The sequence below is a fragment of the Danio rerio genome, chromosome 13 (assembly GCF_052040795.2).
Source record: "Danio rerio strain M-AB ecotype USA chromosome 13, GRCz13ab, whole genome shotgun sequence".
NCBI lineage: Eukaryota > Metazoa > Chordata > Actinopteri > Cypriniformes > Danionidae > Danio > Danio rerio.
In genome coordinates, this window is record NC_141033.1 from 36500846 (window position 1) to 36523630 (window position 22785).

Genomic DNA, 22785 nt, shown 5'->3' on the forward strand with positions numbered 1-22785 from the left:
TTTCAATACCAATACTGAAATGACTTAAAATCAACAAACAGTTGATTTTCTCAGAATACACATTTCTCATCACCTCATTTCTCAGGGTCTTAAACGATTTGTTCTCTCTATCACCTACATCGCAAACATGAATTGAGCATTTGTTTGGCAGTGGTGAGTTCTTAGTTAGATGTACATTATGAGATGTTATAGCTATATATCATTTTTACATTGATATCGCAATGTGCATCTGCAAATAGTCACATTGCAGGTTTGCAATGTCAATTCAGTAAAATAATTGACCAGAAACCTTGTTTCATCGTTTATCTATAAAGTTACCAAAAGATTTATCATTTGTGTGTTTTTATCATTTAAGTCTAAAGCATTCAGACTTATGTAAGTAAATGTCTAACTTGAAAGATTCATTAGGTTAACTATATAACTACATGTTAGTTATGTTTATATATTATAACTTTAACTGTTAAAAACTATTAGCTTCCTGGTAGTTAAAGTTATTATTACTAATAAAGTTATGGTACTAATAACCATAACATTTCTGAATTTGATTGTAATGCAATAATGTGTACCTTTTCAGGTTGTCCGCTGGGTCTTAAAGTATTAAAAGTTGGTAAATCAATGTTGAGAAATTTAAGGCTCTTAAAAAGCATTAAAAAGTCTTAGATGCTATTTAGCAAGGTATTCAATTTTATATAGTTTTTGATTATACCATGTATGGTTTTATGCTAAAGTTTGCCTGAATTAAATCTGCAAAAATCAGGATGCTGTGTAGTTTATGAAATCCTGCTAGATTTGACATCTTGCTGCTGTGTTTACTGCAGTAACCAAGGCAATACAATTATTTCTGCAGTTCTATAGCCGCCAACCTGCTGAATAGGCTTGATTTCATAGATTTTTTATTCAGTATATGAATAATGTTTAAGTTTTGGATTAATTTCTTAAATTAATCTTTAGAAATATACTGTTAGTTAAAATCTCACCAGTGTTTACGGTAGAAAAGTGGTTATAAGGTCTTAATGTATGGAAAGAGTCTTAAAAAACCTCTTAAAAGGTATTGAATTTACTCTCTGATTCCATATACTTTGCTTTTGTAAAGCTGTTTTGAAACAATAATCATAGTGAAAAACGCTTTACAAATAAACTTGAATTTAATTAAATTTTGTTTCTATACATTTTCGATAAAGACTATACAGTGGTATTTTACATTGGGTTATTACATTTCCAGGAGTTCTACAAAATCATAAAGCACTGTATATTTTATTTGTACATTATTGTTGCTACTGTATTTCTCAACGCTTGTGATTGGTTTATTATATATATTTTTGCAGATACTCTCCATTGCAAAATCTTCACAATGTGTCTAAAAATATGAATTCTTTCCAAATAGACCTAACTATTTAATCTGGTGAATATATACTCCATGTGGCAATATATGTTGTAGAGGAAGCTTGGCAAAAATGACACAAAGTTTTACTAAAATAACAGAAAATTCAAGTTAATTATGGATAAGAAAAGAGAGACTTTTAAAATTGACTATAACCACATCACAAACCACAGGAAAATGTAGTCATTGGAAAGCATAATAAGCACATAATATAGTATAAACTGTACATAACATTGGCATATGTACTCAATAGAGATTAAAGTATTAAACTAGATAAAGTTTATTAGGATAAACGTTGATGTTGACTTGAGACCCTAGACTAGAAATAGATTGATAAATAATACAACTTTTTATTAAAAATTTTAATACACAGAAGTGATTAGCAGTTTTGAGAGCATATATGCATATGATAAAATAGCAATTGTTACAATGATGTCTTGTGTCTTATTTGCTGTCAATAATCAAAAAGGTCATGACCTCTCATATTTCACAAATCAAAATCCCATTCTGAGGGAATGACGGTATCGAAGATTAAATTCACAAAATTAGTGAATGTGATTTGTGCCTCTAATGCTGGAAAACTACACAAGAGATTGTTTGTGGAGTTCGGTCCTCATGCGAGTTGTGATAAGGGAGACAGGAAGTCACTGGGAAAACAGGATGCAAATTGTTGCTCTTTGGTTCAAGCATCTTGATATTTGTGTGTTTTACAAGCTTTTTTTCAATACAAAGAACTACTGTACATATACTTTACATTGTAAACAATGTCATTGACTCTAGTAACAGCCTAGCAGATATGCACTATTCTGTTTTGTGCAGTATTCTAGTGGAATATTAAGAGTGCGAGAGAAAAAGTGTAACTGACATTTATCAAGGCTTTCTTTTTTATTTATTTAATTTTTATGTGTATGTGATGTTGGCTGTCAAAATATGACCTCCTCTCCTACTTCCATTAAGATGCCATTGAAATTCAAATGGAAGCTTATGCAAATATCTGTTGTTAATATTCGTGCTGATTGCCTTTTACTTGGCCTTCAAGCCCTCCCTTTGCTACTTATCTTAGACATTACATGCAGCCCTCAAATACTTTCTTAACTACCTTCAACTTGAAACTTGCTTCCAGTTTTTAAATACCTACTGGAAAGCAACCACAAACAGACGACTTCAATGAGCTAAAATATGCATTATCAGAGGGATTTTGTGTTTGTGATTACTTGTTAACCCAGCCTACTACTTTATAAAGATGCCACAGTGACCATCAAAGCTCTTTGTAGAAAACGTCTTGGATGAAATGTCATTTGGCTCAGTCAAAACATCTGGAAAGTTCTAAAGAAAGTAATCAGATCTTTTGTTTTCTGATGCTGAAGCTGGTTTTGGTTAACACTTCTTTTTTCTCTCCCCCACAATGTTTTTAAACTATAATTAAAGACATCTTAATTTTCTCTTTATTTATTTTGTTTTGTATTTCCAGACTGTGGACATAATCCGCTTAATATGGTTACAATTCCCTTAGTAGTTTGTGTTTTTAAAAGTTACATGTTGTCTTATTTTTGTGCTCATTACGTTTGTATGAGCTGCATATGTGCTTTTGAAAGTTTGTGAGATTTCTGAATGGCGCATCATTAATAGATGCAGAAATAAACAGGCAGTATTTTTTTCTTTCATGGTTCTGCATTCAGGTGAATGGTGCTGTAAGCGTTCAGTGCCCATGATGCTCTGATATTGCCTTTATTTGTGTGTGGCCCTGGGCACTAATGATAGCATGCAGGTTTAGGTAATAACCTTGTTTATCTCCTCTTTATGGCTCAGCGAGTAACAGTGGGCGCCATCGGCGTGTGATTTTAACCCAAGCGTGACGCTTTTCTCTTTGAGGTGTTAAAACTTACTTTTACTGTAGATTCAAGAGGCAGGAACATCTTCTGAAGTGAACAATTCTTCATATTCATCTTCTTCTCATTTTCCTTCTCTTTCTCCGTTTCATCTTCCTTCTGCTTTTTCGCTTTCTTTGCCCTCTCCTTATTTAAAATGACCCCACATGGCTTTTAATATTACAAATGAAAACAGTACAAACAGGAAATGGTACAAAGCAAACTACTTAACCCTTTAGTATAGCTTTCATCGTGAGCTTAATGTCCTCCATGTTGAACCAGCTATTTTGGATGTTTTGAACAGGGCAGCTTTGATTATGTTGCCTCAAGGTTCAGATTCAAGTATCCGAACATATGATACTTTCTTATTAAATGGATTGTTTGCTCAAAAATGAAAAGCTGCTGGTTTCCATGCCAGTGGCGAGGCTAGAAAGAGACTCCAGTGCCTACCCTCAAACTAAAGTACATAATTTTACAACACTCGTGGAAAAACAGGGATGCTCAAAAGGGATGCAAATTGTTTTGTTTTTCGGGAGAGAAAGGCCAAAAGTGACTTGAAATATACACACAAGCACAAACTGAATGAAAAATGTGACTTAAAATTTTGTTCATATATAATTGTCAGTATATACCAGTGGTCACCAAACCTGTTCCGGGAGGGCCGGTGTCCTGCAGATTTTAGCTCCAACCCTAATCAAATACACCTGAACAAGCTAATCAAGGTCTTATTAGGTATACTTGAAACATCCAGGCAGGTGTGTTGAGGCAAGTTGGAGCTAAACCCTGCTGGGACACTGGCCCTCCAGGACCAAGATTGGTGACCCCTGGTATATACTATTATATATAGGCTCAATATATCATTAAATGGCCTCAAATAGCAGAATACAGCAATAATTATTGTTTTAGGTCAAGACCAAGCAATACAAAATATGTATAAACGTAATTTGAGCTGTGTACTGAAGGACTGGGCTGTATAAACCCTGTTTATTTAGAGCAGCTTCTTGATTTAAATGAGCATTGATCTTGGAATCGTGATGGAGAGGCTTTGCATTACCGCTTGACTGAAACTATAGGGCATCCAGGATTGAGTTGTGATGATGCTGATGTTTGAAAGCTCTGGGATGTTTAGCCAGTAGAAACTGGCTTTCGGTGGGCAGAGATGATGAATAAAGTCCAATCAGGGGCCGTTTCAAAGCCGGAGTGAGTTTGGATTGGTTTGATCTCTTTGATTGGCAGCTCTGTTTTTAATTAGAAGTACAAAACTGTCGGATCAGCTTTTTTCCACTTCAAATGACTTTTTATTCTTTCGTTATTTTGCAGGATTTTTCTTTTCCATAAAAATGAAGCACGTTTTCCTCATTTGATTGGGTGGACTAGCTATCAGTCTTGTGTCAACTCAAAGAAAATAAATGTGGCGCAGCTTTGGTCATCATTCACCTTTAGACACAGAGATATTTAGTTTTATGTCTAAGCTGCCCTTTTTTCGTAGTCAAACGGAAGTAATAAGTTTTGGAATGATACAAGGGTGGGTAAATGGTAACATAATTACATATCGGGGTGATGTATTATTTTAATATTCGTACAACTCTGTGGAATATTAGTCTGGCAAGTGAAGGCTTTTGCTCATTTTTAAAACCAAAACAATTAGGGGTTTAATAATTTTGATTTTGTTATGATTTTTATGGGAAATCAGATACAAAATATCAATATAATGTTTGTTATATACAGTGTAATTTTCCACTTTGTTTTAATAATGTGGTGGATTATTTAAATACTGACAGGAGATTAAATTCAATTAAGTCTTTGTACATTGCAACACAATAACAAACAATTTTATAAGTGCATGAACTCATTGAAATGTGAATCCACTCTTTGAAAATAAATATCTTTTAACAAAAATTGTTGGTACTTTTCTGTACTGTTTATGATATTATATTGAACCTTTTCGTGCAATAAAATGGTTTAATATATGTTTAAAGTTTATCTTATGAATCATCAGTTTTCAAAAATATAAAAAAGTGATAATTATAGAGAAAAGCTTTTAGGTAAACAACTTCATGCTAAATACAAAATTAGAAAATTTGACGCTTCTAATGCTTGAGAATATGGCCATGAATTTCTCATTTCTTCTGGTCATCATTGGGTCATTTTAATCTAGCATATTTTTTCCATCTATAGTTGCAATTAGAATTATTAAACCCCCTTTGAATTTTTTTTTTTAATTTTTTTTTTATATTTCCCACATGATGTTAAACAGAGGAAGGACATTTTCACAGTATGACTGATAATATTTTTTTCTTCTGGATCAAGTCATATTTGCTTTATTTTGGTTAATAAAAGCAGTTTATAAAAAAAAAAAAACTTTTTAAGTTAAAAATTATTAGCCCCTTTAAGCTATATAATTTTTCGATAGTCTACAGAACAAGCCATTGTTATACAATAACTTTCCCTATTACCCTAACCTGCCTAGTTAACATAATTAATCTAGTTAAGCCTTTAAATGTCACTAAGGTGTATAGAAGTGTCTTGAATAATATCTAGTCAAGTATTATGTACTGTCATCATGGCAAAGATCAAATAAATCAGTTATTAGAAATGAGTTATTAAAACTATTTTGTTTAGAGTTGTGTTGAAAAAAAATCTTCTCTCCGTCAAACAAAATTGGGCAAAAAATAAACATAGGGGCTAATAATTCAGGGGGTTTAATAATTCTGATTGAAACTGTATGTGTTTTTTCCTGCAAGTTTCAACAAGCCGTCTCAACAATATATTAGCAGCAGATCTTTTCTTCTATGCAAGCCGGCATGATAGTGAACAAATTATTTTTTGATGAGTCCGTTCTCTCGCAGTCTTGACCCATTTCCTGCCTCTTATATAAGTCGTCTACATTACTACTATTTGAATCAACTATAATGTTGTTTCAGGGTGGAAGGATGGAAGTCATTTAGGCCAGACTTACTGAAAGACACTTTTTTTTTTTGTGTCCCTGTTACTTCATCCTATTTCATTTTTTGTCTCAGATGATGAATCATAACACCTTGCAGAATGCATTAGTCCATCTTTGCATTCACCAGCGGGAGCATCATTATTTTTCACCATTATTGTTTGTTATTGCTTTCTCTTCTGCACATCAAATCTAAGGATCGGAAAGGGAGCGTAGGAAAGATGGAAGGTGAGAATGAATTAAGCCATTGTGATGAGAAGAATACATGGGGGCGGTAAAGACATGACGTACAGACATGAAAACAGGCCTTGTTATTATTTTGGTCCATGCTCTTAAGTAACATTTCATGTAGGTTGTCTTTATTTTTGTAGCTAGCTGGCTGATACGTTTAAATAATAGTTTTGAGAGTTGTGAAAGAAGCTTTTAGATTGTGTATGTTATAGTGTAAGGCTCTGTTCTAATATTTGTCAAATAATACCCCATATGCATTATTTTGAAAGATTTTCTTTACAGGTTATGTATTAAGTAGTACTGATTTATTGATGTTTGATTGGGTGGCCCTTTTTTAAATGAAATGAAGTAAAGTAAAGATGGAAGTTAAAGATGGGTCATTCCCAACTGAGCCTAGTTTTTTCTCAAGGTTTTTTCTTCACTTTCGTCAATTGGTGAAGTTTGTTTTGAAATTAGTGTCTGAAAACTGGACTAACACAGTTGTAATTTATTAGAACTATTATGTTAAGCTAAAGCGCTCTAGAAAAAAAACATGAATTGAATTAGATTGATTTTTATTTCGTAATTAATAATAACTTATTTCCACCAATTATATTATGGAAATTCAGTGTACAAAATTACTTTTACAATGTTAATTTGTTATTTTTGTGTTGCTCAACAGCAAAGTACAATAGCACGTACATTGTTTATTTATTTAAAGTGAATAATTTTGAGTGTATACGGCATTTAAAGCAATTCTGTTTTTATTTAGTATAAATTTATGTATTTTTGACAAAATAAAGTTTGTTCATTCGTTCATTGATCAACTTTTATACTCCATGAGAGCATAAGAACATGTATATTGATGTATAGTGAAAACAGCTTGATGGACATTTAAGCTCAATTTAGTGTATAGACGTACTGTAGCTGCACATTTGACATGATTATATTGGATCCACAAATTTTGAAATGTATTTTTTAGAGAAATCTGTATTTCTGTGGTCTTTAGAGAAAAGTAAAAGCTGTTCTCCTTCCTTAAAAGCACTTTTTCTTGTCCTTCAGAGGAAAAACTCCAAGTTAAGAGTGGCATGAAAATTGTGGAGCTTGATGAATTATGTAGCCTAGTTTTCTCTTTCTGTGCTTTTTGATGAGAGGCACGGAGTAATGTTTCTTCACCAGGCACGGCACGGCAGGGCCACCCGGAACGCCTCTGACACATTAAAAAAAAAGGTTATTAAAAAGAAGCAAAAGGGATGTTACACGTAACCATTGCAATTCTGTCATCCTCTACAGGTCCCACGCTGCTGCCATCATCATTTGTTGTGGCCTGTGTCTGCTAATTGTTCTCAACACAAGTGCAATGTTGATTTGCAGTAAAAGCAGAACAGATCTCTTGGTATAACTTTATGGTGAGCAGAGCAGATGCTGTGGAGCATGTATTTATGAGAATGGGAAATCTTGTGCAAAGAAATGTTGGAAATGCGTGCTTCAGTCTAAATTTTATGAAACCACTAAAACAAACTTATACATTAGTTTGATTGCAGGTTCTCGGTAAAATGATTGTTATGGGGCAGTATTCACACCAGTAATATTTATAGGGATATATTATCAATGGATAAAGGATTACATTTATGCTGTTCCTTCACAACACCAAATAATTCACAAAATAAATAAATAGGTTTGCCTGAACTGTCTATCTCCATATGGACAATTTTTTTAGCATATGGTTAGTTTGCTTAGTAGCTTACTTTTATAAGGTGTTGTATTTGTGATGCAGAGTGCTCGAGTTTGAGTCCTGTGAAGCGCAGTTTACAAAACTGAAAAAAGCTATCTAAAATCAAGGTAAAACTTTTCTCTTATGTTTGTTTTCGAAAACATTGGTTGGTGTTTCGGAAAAGGTCAGTGGTTTGCTGCTCTGTGTGATGAGTGTGACAAGCCCCATCTTCTCATGGATGTGTAAAAGGATGCGTTTCTGGAACGTACAACAAAACATACCCTAAATCAACCGTTCTCAAACTGGGGGCTGCCAGATAGTGCTAGGGGGACTGCGAAGAAATTATAGATGAGTGGTAATCCAACTGGATTAATTTTGTGTCCTGCATCATTTAGAACAATAATATATTTCTTTATTATAATTTGAGCTCAAACATGAAGCTTAACATTTGCGGTACTTTTGTGTCGTTTGAATGCAGTTGACACTTTCACACGTTGGAAAAGCAACGCAGCTCTGCACGAGAACTTTTATTAAATAAGCGCTCCTGGCCAGGCGCTTTTGGTGATTTCTGGTGATCGTCTGCTGCTCCTGACGCTGTTTACGTTTCGCTTACGTTTTCATCTCGTTAATCTTAAACAACTGAATTAATGCTCAGGTCTATTTAACTGACTACATTTCAGTTAAAATACATGATCAGTGCTGTAAAAAGAACGTTATCTGTGCCTGAAAGTGCTTCCCCGTAAATGGCTTGCGCTGCTAAGTAACTGATCAGCCTCGCGCTGTGGAGAGCCTCTCTGTGTTGGCTTCACTCATAAAAAAAAAACGAATAGCATTTTAAAAACATAGCATAACATTGCACCTCGTCCACTGTGCAACAGACTTTACACTACATTGTGCAAATATCAGACGGCCCTCTTTGGAGCATGACAAACAAGCATACTAACATTGGAAAGTAAAAAGTACTGCACTGATAATGAATGGAGCTGTCATCAGTGAGTTTATGGAATTTGCACTCCTTTTACAATGATGACAGCTAAATGAGCTCTGCGGTGGACCTCACTACTATTAGTTAATAACTGGATGATTAAAAAAAACTAAATTGTATAGACCCTGAGTAAAACCACTTTAGCTATAATGTATATGTTTGTGTTATATTATAAGGCTAATGAATAATTACATATTAAAATTTAATAGTGCTCAACATATCTGCTCAAAGTTTTATACCCCTAGTATAAGTGCATCCCCCCCCCCCCCAAAATGTTAATCCACTTGTTCCCACATTTTTAAAATGCAACTAACTTAAAAAGTAATGTTCAGTATTATTTTTAGAACAAGTTGGTAATGAACATTCCAGTCAGCAAAACTGCAAAAATTACGCAAGGTAAAACTTGTGTCTGTTTGCATTTTAAGTGGTTTAAATGTGCCTCTGAACTTGAACACCCTGTTCTAGAATGCATTTAGGAAAATGTTTTTTATCAGTGTAAATCAGGATTTCAGGATTGTCGACCTGAATAAACTACAAAAAAGCACAATTATCAAAAAGAAAAAAAAAAAAAAAATATATATATATATATATATATATATATATAAATTCTTTATTTCTTTATTTTATAATATTAATAGTTATTTATTTATTTTATTTTATATTTTTAACTTAATTTTTTTTTTTCAGCCCTCCGCTAAAAAAAGTTTGAGAACCACTGCCCAAAGTATTGTATTTAGGATTAGCAAAATGTAAAAAAGTGCCTTTAGTGGATTGGTAATCTGAAATGTGTTATGAAACGTACTCGGAGCAATGTATTTTACGTTTTGTATTTTCAATGCGCCTGAACTGACTTTACTGCCATGCACTGAAATTTGGGATAGTCTAATCTAGGGGTGTCCAAGCTCAATCCTGGAGGGCCTGTATCCTACAAATTTTAGTTCAAACCCCAATTAAACACACCTGAACCAGCTAATCAAGCTCTTTCTAGGTATACTAGAAACCAGGCAGGTGTGTTGAAGCAAGTTGGAGCTAAACTTAGCAGGACACCGGCCCTGCATGACCGAGTTTGAACTAATCTATGAAGGATCCATAAACTGTGTTGTTTCTAGTCTGGGAAAAGAAAGACGCATTTTAAGGCTGCATTTGATGAAGCTTTCAAATTAGGACAGACTTAGTTTTACATTCAGCCTTGCCATCAAATATAAGGATTAGAAAGAGAGCGTAGAAAAGATGGAAGGTGAGAAGTCAGCCTTCAGTAGACTTAAATAATGCAGACTTTGAATTGAGGTGCAGCAATTGTTTGTTGTGAACAGTGGAGAAATGTATGAATGCTTTCAAACTTACAGTAGGAGCTTTCTGTTGGTTAACAGAATAAATATGTGCCATTCTGATCAGATTTGCTGAAATCACCTCCACAAGTTCATAGAACAGCAGTCAAATTTTCAGTTTCTTAATATTTGTCTTACAAAGATGTTCACTGGTTTAACAGTCGAGAGAAACCTCTTAAATCTTAAAATGTAGATGCTTGGTTTGGTATTCCATCTAGCTTACTTTTTAGTGACAAAAACCCATCATTACTCATTTTTTTAAACAAGAATATGTCTCATTAGATAGACTCTCTTCCTTCAAGACATTTCAGCACTGTCTCGAGCTGGCCTTAGGTGTAACAACTGAAGATCTCTTGATCATCATATACCAGGACATCCAGAAAGATTGAGAATTCCTCCTTGAACAGTTGTTACTGCCAGAAATGCAGGACTGTATTGCTGTGCCTGGTGAACGGACCTCACTGATGTGGAGAAGAGGGGCTTTGATCAAGAGTAGCAAGGCAGTGAGTGCTTTCGGCCCTTTCCTCCCTTGACTGCTATATAACTGTACGCGTACAGAGAGGAAGAGAGAGAGAGATGAGATGAGAGATCTGTTCTGGTCCCATACTCTCTGATTCAGCTTGTCCTGCTCTGGTGCTCAGCAGTTGCAGGCAGATTCCTCCGGGAACGCTCGGCGCAATAAAGAACAAAAGAGCCGAGCAGAGTTATCGCACTATACTGCGACTAGGCCAGGCAAAACCGCATGTATTTTTAATGTGCTGCAAATAAGAAATACAGCCTAGTTTTCTCCCCCACAACCTCTCTCTCACACTTTCTGTCTCAGTGTCTAATAAAGAGTCTTATCATTACCCACAAGACTTGGTTCAATTTAACGCCGAGCTTTGCTGACATGAGATGGGTTCTCCCTGATTTTTTTTTTCCAGCTTTCAGCAATTTCGCTGTGTATGTGTGTCTGTGTGTGATGATCTACAACCCATTGCTTACTCTACAAATGACTGGCAGACCTAGTTAAGCTGTTTTGTGAAGTGGAAAGTCCGGCATGTGTGGGTAAACTGATGGGAGATTCACCTATCATCCTTATTTTGAGGATTGCAAGCCAATTTGTACATGGCTGTGCATTTGAAGCGTTGAATTCGGTTGTGTTTTAACTAATTGCGACATCGTACTCTGTCAGATCATGTTTTTACAATTCCTTAACATCAAAAAGCTCAATTTCAGCTTCATCACCTATAGAAAATAATCATACCCTGTGAAAATCAATACAACTCATATTACACCTTGCTTTCAATAGACCTTCAGGATAAAGTTGTAGGAGAAGGCTACAAAACCATTTCTATGACTGGAAAAGGTATTTGGAATATGATTTGAAGGTGTATGACAAAGTGATATTTCAAAGGAGTATGATGATTTTCTATAGGCTCTATATACCGCCAAGTTTAGCGCGTCTGTGTGCTTCATCCACTTGTGCTTTAATTTTGTAGAGAGGCTATAAATCTGTGAGGGAAAAATTCTGTTGCTTTTTTTGAACTAGGCATCATAATTGTGTAAAAAGCGGATTGTCTGCATCTGAAAGCTAACTCCAGGAAAAACAAGGGGGGTTTAAAACCAGACAAGAAAATCAAGTTGTTTTCCGGTGAGGCATTTTAGCTTGGTTCATTTGAGGGCTTGGCAGATCAGTTTTTCGTTTAGCCTCAGGTTAATGCAGGCTGTGTGCTCGCTTTACTCTTGCATCTTTATTCTGCACGCCAGATGGAGTTAGTCAGTTAATCACAAATTCTGATATTGTTGTAGAACTGAACGGAATATGGATGAAATTGTGAAAAGTTCTGGAAGCTTGTATAAAGGTTGGCAGGCTCTTATAAATGAGATTAATTAAGAAATGCAATTTCTGTGAGTGTTTTTAACTGGTTGATGCTGTGCTTTAGCTTGGTTGTAGTGTGTACAGAATGTATCAAAAACTTACGGTATACTTCTCCAGCAGTAGAATAATAATTGTGGCAATTATTAATGAAGTATTTCATTTTTTGGGAAATTAGCAGCAAATACCAAATAAGTTGTCTCCTTTATACATTTTGTGCGTTGTGATTGCATCACACCTTCAGTTAAGTTTAGGTTCTTTACAGTAGGTTATTCATTTTTTTAAATCATTTGATAAAATATTAGTAAATCAAACAGACCAAATAGCTTTCTGTTGGTTTGAACTGATGTGCATCGATACCATTGTTTTGCTTTCCTATGGGTAAGTTTTATGATCATCTTATTAGTTGTGTTTGTGTTGTCTTTTATTTTTTCAATGATAATTTCATCAATTAAAGGCATGCTATATTCTGGCTACATGAAAACAAAACATGTCAGTTTTTAATGACATTAGTCATTAAAATGACTGAAACGTACCAAAATGAATCTCTTAGTTCAAATATACAGATCGTTGTTTATCATAAGAGAATTTGTGAGCATGCAGAACTCAGTCAGTAAGTGCATTTGCACTCAACAAATCTTTTTGTGTTTTTGTGTCATTTTTGCACTGCTTACTGACTCTAATCCTCACATTCTGTTGAAAATACTGGACTTTTAAAAATACTTTGCCATTTAAAAAAAAAGCTGTAAAATGGTAATATGACTGCATTTTAATGTTTATTTCACATAGCTTTCACATAGATACATTGATAAAAAATAACATTTATTAAATATATTCTGAAGTTTCAAACTGAATTTTAAATAAGTTACTGACTCATGCTATTTAATTTAAGGTAAATATCCTAATAAATGCATGTTTTGCCAGATTCCATTTTCTCTAAAACATATTTTATTGGACTTTATCTACCTTGTAAAGGGATAGATTGCCAAAAAAGGAGATATTTACTCACGCTTAAGTGGTTATAAATCTTTGAGTTTCCTTAATTTGTTGAACACTGAAGAAGTTATTTTGAAGAAACCTAAAGACCTGCAACCATTGCTATCCATAGTAGGAAAGAGAAATAATACAGTGGTCAATGATTATAGTTTATTACCATTCTAAAAAAAAAAAAAAAAAGTTACAAATTTTTGAAAAAGAAGAAAGAAGCTTCAGGTTTAGAACAAGTGAAGGGTGAGCAAATGACAAACGGTTCATTTTTGGAAGGACGATCCCTTTAATATTTATAGAAACTCTTTTGTAAAGAAAACTCACTTAAAGGGTTATTCAGATTCGAAAGAGCTATTTAGTTTAAGGTTTGAACATTTTTGCCAGAAATAGTATTAACATTTTTATAATATTAATTTAAATAATCTTTTTAAAACAAAACTTGTGTTTTTTTGCTGGTTTTTGCTGTATTTATTTTTCTTGTATTTATTACTTTAATGTTTTGCTATAAAAAATAACCTGTGGTGCTGATGGGTATAGTACGCTAACTGTTTTCAAGGTATGCCGTGTTTTGGAAAAGTCAAGGTTTTTAAACTGCCAAATTTTTCTGCTTTACCTTTTATAAGGTATGTGCAAGATTTATTTTTTTTAGCTTTTTGTATTGTTTTTTAAAAATATATCCAAGGTTGCCATTTTAAAGAAAATCAGTGTTTTTGAAACTAATGAAGACAGCAGAAGTCAATGATTCATTTGAATTATTTAGCTTTGTTTACTGTTTCAAAATATTAAAAAAAAGTTAAAATCTATTGTGTTCAAAAGGGAAAAAGTTGTAGATTTTTTTACCCAGACATTTAGAAAGAATATATTTTAGAGCAGTAATCACAATACCATGAAATATTTATCCTAGTCAAAATTTTAAACAATGTCAAAATCTTATACCGGCCATGCCTACAGTAGGTGCTGGCATGGCATCAAAAAAAAAAAAACTCTGGCTTAATTAAAAATAGGCAAAATCTTGTTGTGTTCTAGTCTTTGCTGTAGGCTTGCCTTAATTTTTGCTTTTTTTTGTGTGTGTGTGAGGTATTAATGCAGTGTTTTTTTCTTTATGTGGGACTTGTATTTCCCTGTAGACCTGACAGGAAAGTGTGAGCGGCTTTTAGCTGCTTGGTATCAACCCTGAGTGCAAGAGAAAAAAAAAACACAGGAAAGATGCGATTGTGTGTGTGGAAGTGTGGGAATGTGTGAGGATGTCGTCACCACGGAGGCCGGCGTCTGTGTTGTTTTCTGACACTAACTAATGACCTGCACAATCTCTGTGTTTCTGTATTGTTAGATTTACGAGCTTAGCGGGACGCCTACTGCTGTTAGTCCTACCGGCCCTCGTCAGTTCTTTAAGAAAGGAGGAAGCTTTGACTGGGATTTATGGCCCGGACAGGACAGAGAAAAAATAAAAAACCATCATGTACAGACAGAGCTTTGTTTTTTCCATTGAGCGTTTTGGTCTTATCTACAGTGGACGTTAGGTAGGGCAAAGGTCTAGAATGACACAGGAAGTAGCACATGTTGCCCTTTCTGTTGATTAGCTGCTTTGATTTTCTGCTTGTTCTTTTTTCTGTTTATTTATTTTATCTTTCTGCCAACTTCTGTGATGCTGAGTTTAAAGAAGAATCAGCTTGATCTCTTAAGATTGCATATATCTCGGATATATCTTTTCCTTCAACATTGAAGTATTTTCTAGACAGTTTTCTTATATTTCATTGGAACTATCTAAATGACTAATTTTAATTAAAACTAGATTTTTATAAATTTCACATTATTTAACTGTAATAACTTTTTTATTGTATTTTAAAGTTGCATTGTAAACAGTTTTGTATATTTTACAGTAAACATATACAATACTGTAAATATAGAGCAAGATAAATGGTGCTGTAAATGGAAATACAGTATTTTTGCTGTATTTACCTTTCATTAAAGTTGTCTTAAAACTATTCAGCCAACACTCAATCTTGTCTCAGGACAGTTTTAGAAAACCTTTTTTGATCCTCTTCAAATGTTGACTACTGTATACATTTTCATAAAAGGGATAATCCACCTAAATAAATTCAAATTACCTCATTTATTCCCTTCCAGGGTGAAACGTGACTCAGTAGTTAGAACTGTCGTCTCACAGCAAGAAGGTAGCTGGTTTAAGTCTTGTCTGGGCCAGTTGGCATTTCTGTGCGTTTCTTATGGGTGCTCCGGTTTCCCTTACTGTCCAAAGACATAAAGTTGAATTAAATAAACTAAATTGGCTGTAGTGTATGGGTGTGTGTATTTTCCAGTATTGGCTAGCAAGGTTTTCCGCTTCTTAAAACATATGCCAGAATAGTTGACGATACATTCTGCTGTAGCGACCCCTGACAAAAAAGGGACTAAGCTGAAGTAAAATGAATGAATTATTCTCCTTCATCTTTTATGAGTTTATTTTTTGTTTTTTTCTAAACACAGAAGAACATATTTAGGTAAAACATGAGTTTCTGGCACCCATCAACCTCAATATTAGGAAAAATAACACTATGCAAGTCATTGGGTGCCAATTAACCATCATTTTCCCCGAATATCTTCTTTTGTGTTCAACAAAAGAAAGAAACTCAAATAAGTTTGGAATGAAGTGAAGGCTGAGAAAGTGATGGCAGAAGTTTCATTTTTGGGTGAACTTTCCCTTTAACACATAACCACATTGTTTAACCATTGCTTTTGGCAATGATTATTTTCCAATTGTACTGTATTACTTAAATATAGAGCAAGACAGACAGTGAGCTAATGTGTTTTATGATTAATTCCTCTATCAGACTGCAAAATGGCATGATTACCCCTCTGGTGTAGATTTCAGTTTAGATTTTGACTGTGTCCTGTTCGGACTCAAGCTCCTGTCACTTTGGATCACACTGTGAGTAGCCAGTTTCCCGGCACAGCAGCACTGAGATATTCTTCTGAAAGTGCACACGCTTTCTCTTTTGCTTCTTCGCAGCAGCTGTTCTCCATTTGTTCTCCCGCTTGCTGTCGCATGATAAGAGATTGTAAAAGAAAAGTCCCCATCCATTTTGAGGATTTTAATGTCTCCCTTGATATCAGTTGCTGAGGGGTTAGTCTTGTTGTCGATCTCAGTGGAGGTAGCAGGGTTTTTTTTTAATGTGCTTACCTAGACGCTTATTCTCGAAGACAAAAAAAAAAAAGAGCAGGAGCAAGGGGAAAAGAGATCAAAAGAATCCCACAGAGAGACTTGCTTCACAAAGGGAAAGAAACATTTAAGAAAGTAAAAATAAAAGGGCCCTCGTGGGTCATTATTCTCTACTTTCTCAGATTCCCCACCGGGATATGCCGTACTGTCGTTGTTTTGGGAAAGCTCAGGACAGAAGCACATGGGTGCACTATTACGGCTTTCCTATGCTGTTAAAATGCTGATGTTTCTCTTCGTATTCCTTCTGAAAAGTGCAGATTTAAAATAGTTTTGCTCGTATTTACTTTGTATTTTCTTTTTCATTTCCTTTAAAACTAGTTTTAACACATTTTAATTTGTTTGTTTTTCTTTGTTTTTATGTTCTTATACTTGTTTTATTTATTCTTGTTTATGTAAAACACTTTGAATTATTGTTGTGTATGAAACGTGCTATTTAAATAAACTTGTCTTGCCTTTGTACTTGCATACATCTTTAAAAATCTGTTGGTCACTCTTAGGTCATGTAAGGTTTTACATTTACTGAAAAAAATTTAAATGTACTGTTTATTCTGTTGCACACAAGAAAGTATTCTGGATATTTGGAAAAATGTTAGAACCTACTGTAACAATTGATGTCCGTGGTAGGAAAAACAAATACTGTGGAAGTCGATGGTTACAGGTTTTCAGTTCTCTTCAGAATACAGTGGTCCCTCATTATTTGCCGGACACACATACAAATAACCCACAGTAGACGAAAACCGTAGTCAGCTTTTTTTTCTACAATATTATAGATGTTTTAAGGCTGTAAAAGCCCTTACTACACACATTATACACTTTTCTCAGACAGACATTAACATTTTCACACTTTTCTGTTTTGTTTAAACACTTTCAAAATTCAAACCTTTGTAGGAAAATATGTCCAGTATTACAAAATGAAACAACAGATCAAAACCATTTGATCTTCATTTATTAATTCTGAAATGGCGCCCTACAGCCACATAACTTCTCTTTTCCTTGCATGACCGGAAGTTCAACTTTTTGTGCGATGTTAGCATCTTCCTCTGCCTTTTGGGTGCTACCCCAGGTGTCTTTGACGGTGCAGAACCTTTGTCAACATTGTGGGGAAAACTTGTAAACACACTGTACAGTACTTAGGAGCCACACTGCTAGCGATCAAATCAAGATTTATGTCAATTTGACAAGCTGAACGCATTCTGTACTGTACAAGAAACACGGCAATGTGCTAATCAGGACGCAGAACACAATGCGCTGTAGAAAAAAGCTTGTCAAATTGCACAAAGCTGCGAGGTCTTAAAAAGTGAACTAAGAAGAGGAGAACATGCAAACTTCAAACAGAAATGCCAACTTACCCAGTTGAGGCTTGAACCAGTTACCTTTTTGCTGTGAGGCGACAGTGCTACACACTGCGCCACCGCACTTCCATTTTATATTTGAATACCTTTAAAAGTAGTAATATTAAGTGAAATAGTAACTAACAACGTTTATTTATGGACTTGATTTGATTAAGGGTTTCATTTTCATGTAATTTTTGTTATTATAGTGCTAATCACATTAATCTTTTTTTTTTTATGTGAATGTATCAGGTTACCCCTTTCTGAATTAAGCCACTTATTGGCTTGACCACTTGAATAGCAGCAAATTGCACATAACAGTGTAATTCACAAACACTTGTGTGGCAGATTGTCGCTCTCAAATAAAGTGGGATATTTTTTTTTTACTTTGTTGTTAGCGCTCTTATCCGGGTTGGCGGGAGGGTTTTCTCAGACAGACTTGGACCCTGGGCCGCCCACTGCACTATCAGAGATCAGAAACGCTGCATCAAAGAAGCAGCCAGGCCCCATTCGCGTCTGCTTAAACTCACCGCTGTGGCTCTACATGTATCCCACTCGGCTCTGACAGAAAACACGCAGCCGGGGCGTTTAGTGCTCAATGGCGTTCATTTAGGAGTGTAATGATAGCATTCGGCAGTATGGCTGCCAGCTCACTGAAGCCTCAAACCTCTATTCAGTGCAAACGTCTGGCATTGGAGTGTTCTTGACCTTGAGGTTTTACATCTCTGTTGGCTCTCATCTGAATGATAGTGTGCTCTGCTTTGAGCGAAAGTGCTTCTTTTGAACGTATTCTTTAATTCCGACACTCATGTTGTTTTTCTCTCTTTTGTTTCCTCTACAGCAAACTCTTCTCTGCTTGGTGGTGGAGGAGGTAAGTGTCTGGTCTTTTACTATGCATTCATTGTGACATCATTTGGAAGTGCTAGGTGGATATGACACATAGGGGTTAAGTGATTTGACAAAGCAATGCAATCAATTAATATTTTATACCACTGAAGAATTATTAGCCCTCCTTTTAAATTTTCACTTGTATTTATACTTTTATACTGTATATTTTTTCCCCAATTTCTGTTTAACGGAAATTTTTTTCAACTAATTTCTGAAGATAATGGTTTTAATAACCAATTTTTTAATAACTTTTGCCTTTTATCTTTGTTATGATGACAGTATCATATTTGACTAGATCATTTTCAAGATACTAGTATTCAGTTTAAAGTGCAATTTAAAGGCTTAACTACGTTAATTAGGTTAACTAAGCTAATTACTGTGCGTACTGTGCGTACACCGAAAGTTGCAAGAGCGTCAAAGTAGCCAGAAGTCATTTGTTTTCAATGGGAGCCGCCGGCGATACGAGTCGAGGAGTGGCGGACTGCATCTTTGCGGTGTGGGCGTCGAGGAGAGTTGAAATCAAGTCAACTTTACGGTAATGAACTATGATGTGGTTCGGCCGCAAGCAGTCAGACTGTTAAAGTCCTCAGTTTGAGAGGATTCCAGAGAACACATTTCTGTTAACTTTAGTTCTGATCACAATTGATCAGCGGATGCCTAAGTTCCAATTATTTACGATGTGTTCTTACAGGGACATACAAAAAAGAAAAAAAAAAAAAAAAGCTACTGGCGAGTTGATGTGCATTAATATTTTCACATATTATTAACATTATATATTTTTAAAGGCTGGAATCTCATTTTAACTGACTACAAAACATTATTGCTGCTTCAGAGTATTTCAGACATATGGACACATTGGATCAAGTGGAGCAAAGCCTCACACAACAACTTAATTTTCCACAGTTAAATGAATTTGGTAAAAAGCGTGCAACATTTTCATGCTACAAAGCATGTTTTTATGCAGGTTTGTAACTGATTTGCTGATATGCTGCAACGGCCTCTTTAAATATGAGATCAATGAAGCGAATTTTGACGCGCTCGCTTTTCACTTTAACTGTATACAGTTTATCAATTATATATAAAGTATTCTATTCTTTTGCTTCAATTTAATAAACTTTGTTGTCTATCTCTCAGGGGTTAGAAAATTGTCTTTAGACATAGGCTCACACACAACAACAAAACATAAATACACTTTCACAATAATTAGAAAATCCTATTTAAAAAAAACAGTGGCAGTGGAAATAAATGTCTTCTTGTATTTAACTTTTTTGCCAAAGGGACTTCATACCATCTACCAGACTTAAAGGAACCATGAAAAGGATAGAAAGAGTCATCCACAATAGTGGAGGTTTTACATTTCATATATTTAGAAATTGAGTCATTCATGTGACCGGATTTCACTTTTTTAAAATGAAAATTTATAATAAAAATTTATAAAATATAAAGCACTTTTTTAACTAATCATTACATGTCTAACATAAAAAAACAAAAAATCTCTAAAAAAAAATCTCAATGCAAACATTTAGTTTGAAGACTGCATCTTTCTCACAATGCTGTTATTTGTGTTTGTGTCTGCATCCAAACAATGGTGTGTAATATTGTGCTTATGTAAATTATGAGTATTTTATTAAGTATTTCTGTTATATATATATGTATATATATATATATATATATATATATATATATATATATATATATATATATATATATATATATATATATATATATATGGTCGTATTACACAACATTTTTGCCGTCCACTGGCGGATGAAATCAGAGGTGTCCAGCCATGTCTGGGGTTGCCCATGTGGGCGGTTGATGGAGCAACACTACCCAGGCCCTCATTTGGAAACATTTCTGCTCACGCTTTGACATGATTGAAGTAATTACGTGTAAAAACCACGAGACTTGACAGAAGGACCAGAGAAGTGTCGGGGTGTGGGGTCGGGAATCAACCCAATTACATCTGGAATTTTGATCCATCTCACTTTTACACAGGAATCCGTTTAAGTCTCCAGATAATGAATGTAGGTCAGGCGTGTGGCCCTTTTCGCACGATTCATTGTTTATCCATCTGTGCCAGTGTCAGGGAGGGTCCTTCACTTCTGCCACATCTCGCCAGCCAACTGCGCTTGATTGGGTCCCTCAAGAGGACACCGTTACTACGTGTGATACACTATCCGTCTCGCATCACATACACTGCTCTTATGTTATCTGATGTGCTCTAAAAAACCCCTCGTCTTTCTTCATTGTAGCTCTTGTATAGACTCTTATCAGCCACTGTGACCGATTTCCCTGATTGAAGAAGTGGCAAAAAAAAACAAAAAAAAAAACAGCCTGATTAAGGCCAGAGGTCACACGTCTGTGACAAAACTACTTACCACAGCACTTGTCAGTGAATCAGTGTGACCCTGCGACTGGGAGTCAAACGGTTCTGCGCTTTATTGGCACCTCGTTGTATGTCATCATGGTCTTTTTATTGATTTGTCACGATGCAAAACGTCTCGAGGGCAATTTGGTTTCTTCATTATTTTGCTGTAATTGGCTTTTGATATTGGTGTGTGTGTGTGTTGGAGAGGCTATTAGATCAGGTAGGTGATGTTACACTCTGAAGTTGTTTTTTTGTGTGTATCTGAAATGGATTTTTGAAAGGAAATATGCCTGTTAGCCTTACATCTGGAGGTGTTTTTTTTCTTTAAATACGTCAGTCTGCAAATAAACAAACAACAGCAACAACAAAAAAGAGATTATTGTCATGTTCAGCACTGAAGGGAGTTTAATCAAAGCCCGTATCAAGAGCATTGTCTCCTCTAATTGCCATCCCCAGATGCCAGTGCTACAAAACCAATTAACCCGTAACTATAAGGCATTTGGTATAGTGTCAAAGAAGAAAACACAAAATGCTAATCCAAGGTTGGCGACATAAGAAAGCATGTTGTAACATGTGGAAACAGTCACAGTAGTTTGGGGATATTTAGTCTATGTTCACACTGCACAGCACAGTGACATTTTTTGATAGGAAATGACCGACATCAGTTGTACATTAGTTCAAATGTTTTTGGTAATTAATTAATCCATAGCTTTTTAATAGTTACTATCTTGCAAAGACTGCATATATTTGATATATTTATCAAACTTTAAAAAAGATGACATTTTACAATAATAAGAATAATTTATATTATAAATAATATAATATGTTTTATTTAATTTAACTATTTGATTTGATTTTATTTTATTTCATTTTTCTGTTAGGTCAAAACTGAGTTTCCAGCATCATTTCTTCATGCTTCAGTATCACGTGATTGTTGAGAAATAATTTGAATATGCTGATATTCGGGTTAGATAACAGTTCATAATATTATTAATGCTTCAAACTTAAGGGGATTATTTATATCCAGTATTTGTTGATACATTTTTAATATTACCTGATAAAACAAATCCCTTGTAATTTCTCTTGGCCTAAATGTAACATACAATAAACATAATCTCATTTGAGTATCCACCAAATCTACAGATTTTCACTGCCTGTCTGAACAAAGCCAAGTGTAATCCTTTGGAAATAATTGGAAACCATAGCAAAAGCAGGGCTCATATGAGCAAAGCTTCTTGAATGATGATCCAGGCAGCAAGCGATCTTTGGGCTTTTATCTGTAGGAGACTTCAAGCTAAGGTGACTTTTTTTTTTTTTTTCCCTCTTCACCCTTTTAAAATCCATTTCTCCTGTTTCACTCCAGACAAAGCTCCTCATATCTTTCACACTCTCTCCAGTCTAAAAAAAAAAATCTTGTATGTGCTGGGTGGCTTTATCTCTTGACCCAGTGATATCAGCAACGGGGCGGCAGATAAACAAACGTGTTTTCTTTTCTCCCCCTTTCCTACCGCCTATCGTTTATCGAGGTGAGGACCTCCATCTGTGACGAGTTCATCTCACTCGCTCCTCTTAAAAAAGAAGGGCCTAGGCTTCCTCTTATCTCTGGGAGATTTTTCCCTACCCTTGTTTTGCTTTCTAATGACCTTAGATCTGGCAGAAAACGGACTCTCTAATGTAAACAGAAGGGAAAGTTTCTACTGTAT

The 22785-nt window shown here is 34.9% G+C and overlaps 1 protein-coding gene across 3 annotated transcripts in view; it reads left to right on the forward strand.

Moving 5' to 3' along the window:
* macrod2 (mono-ADP ribosylhydrolase 2) overlaps window positions 1-22785 on the forward strand; it is an 862504-nt gene that overhangs the window by 170360 nt on the left and 669359 nt on the right. For all 3 annotated transcript variants that reach the window (XR_015505021.1, XM_087277688.1, NM_200549.1), the window contains 1 exon segment: window positions 18665-18694. Coding sequence is in view for 2 of the 3 variants with exons in the window: in XM_087277688.1 (XP_087133814.1) it covers window positions 18665-18694 (30 nt within the window). In the remaining variant the exon portion in view is untranslated.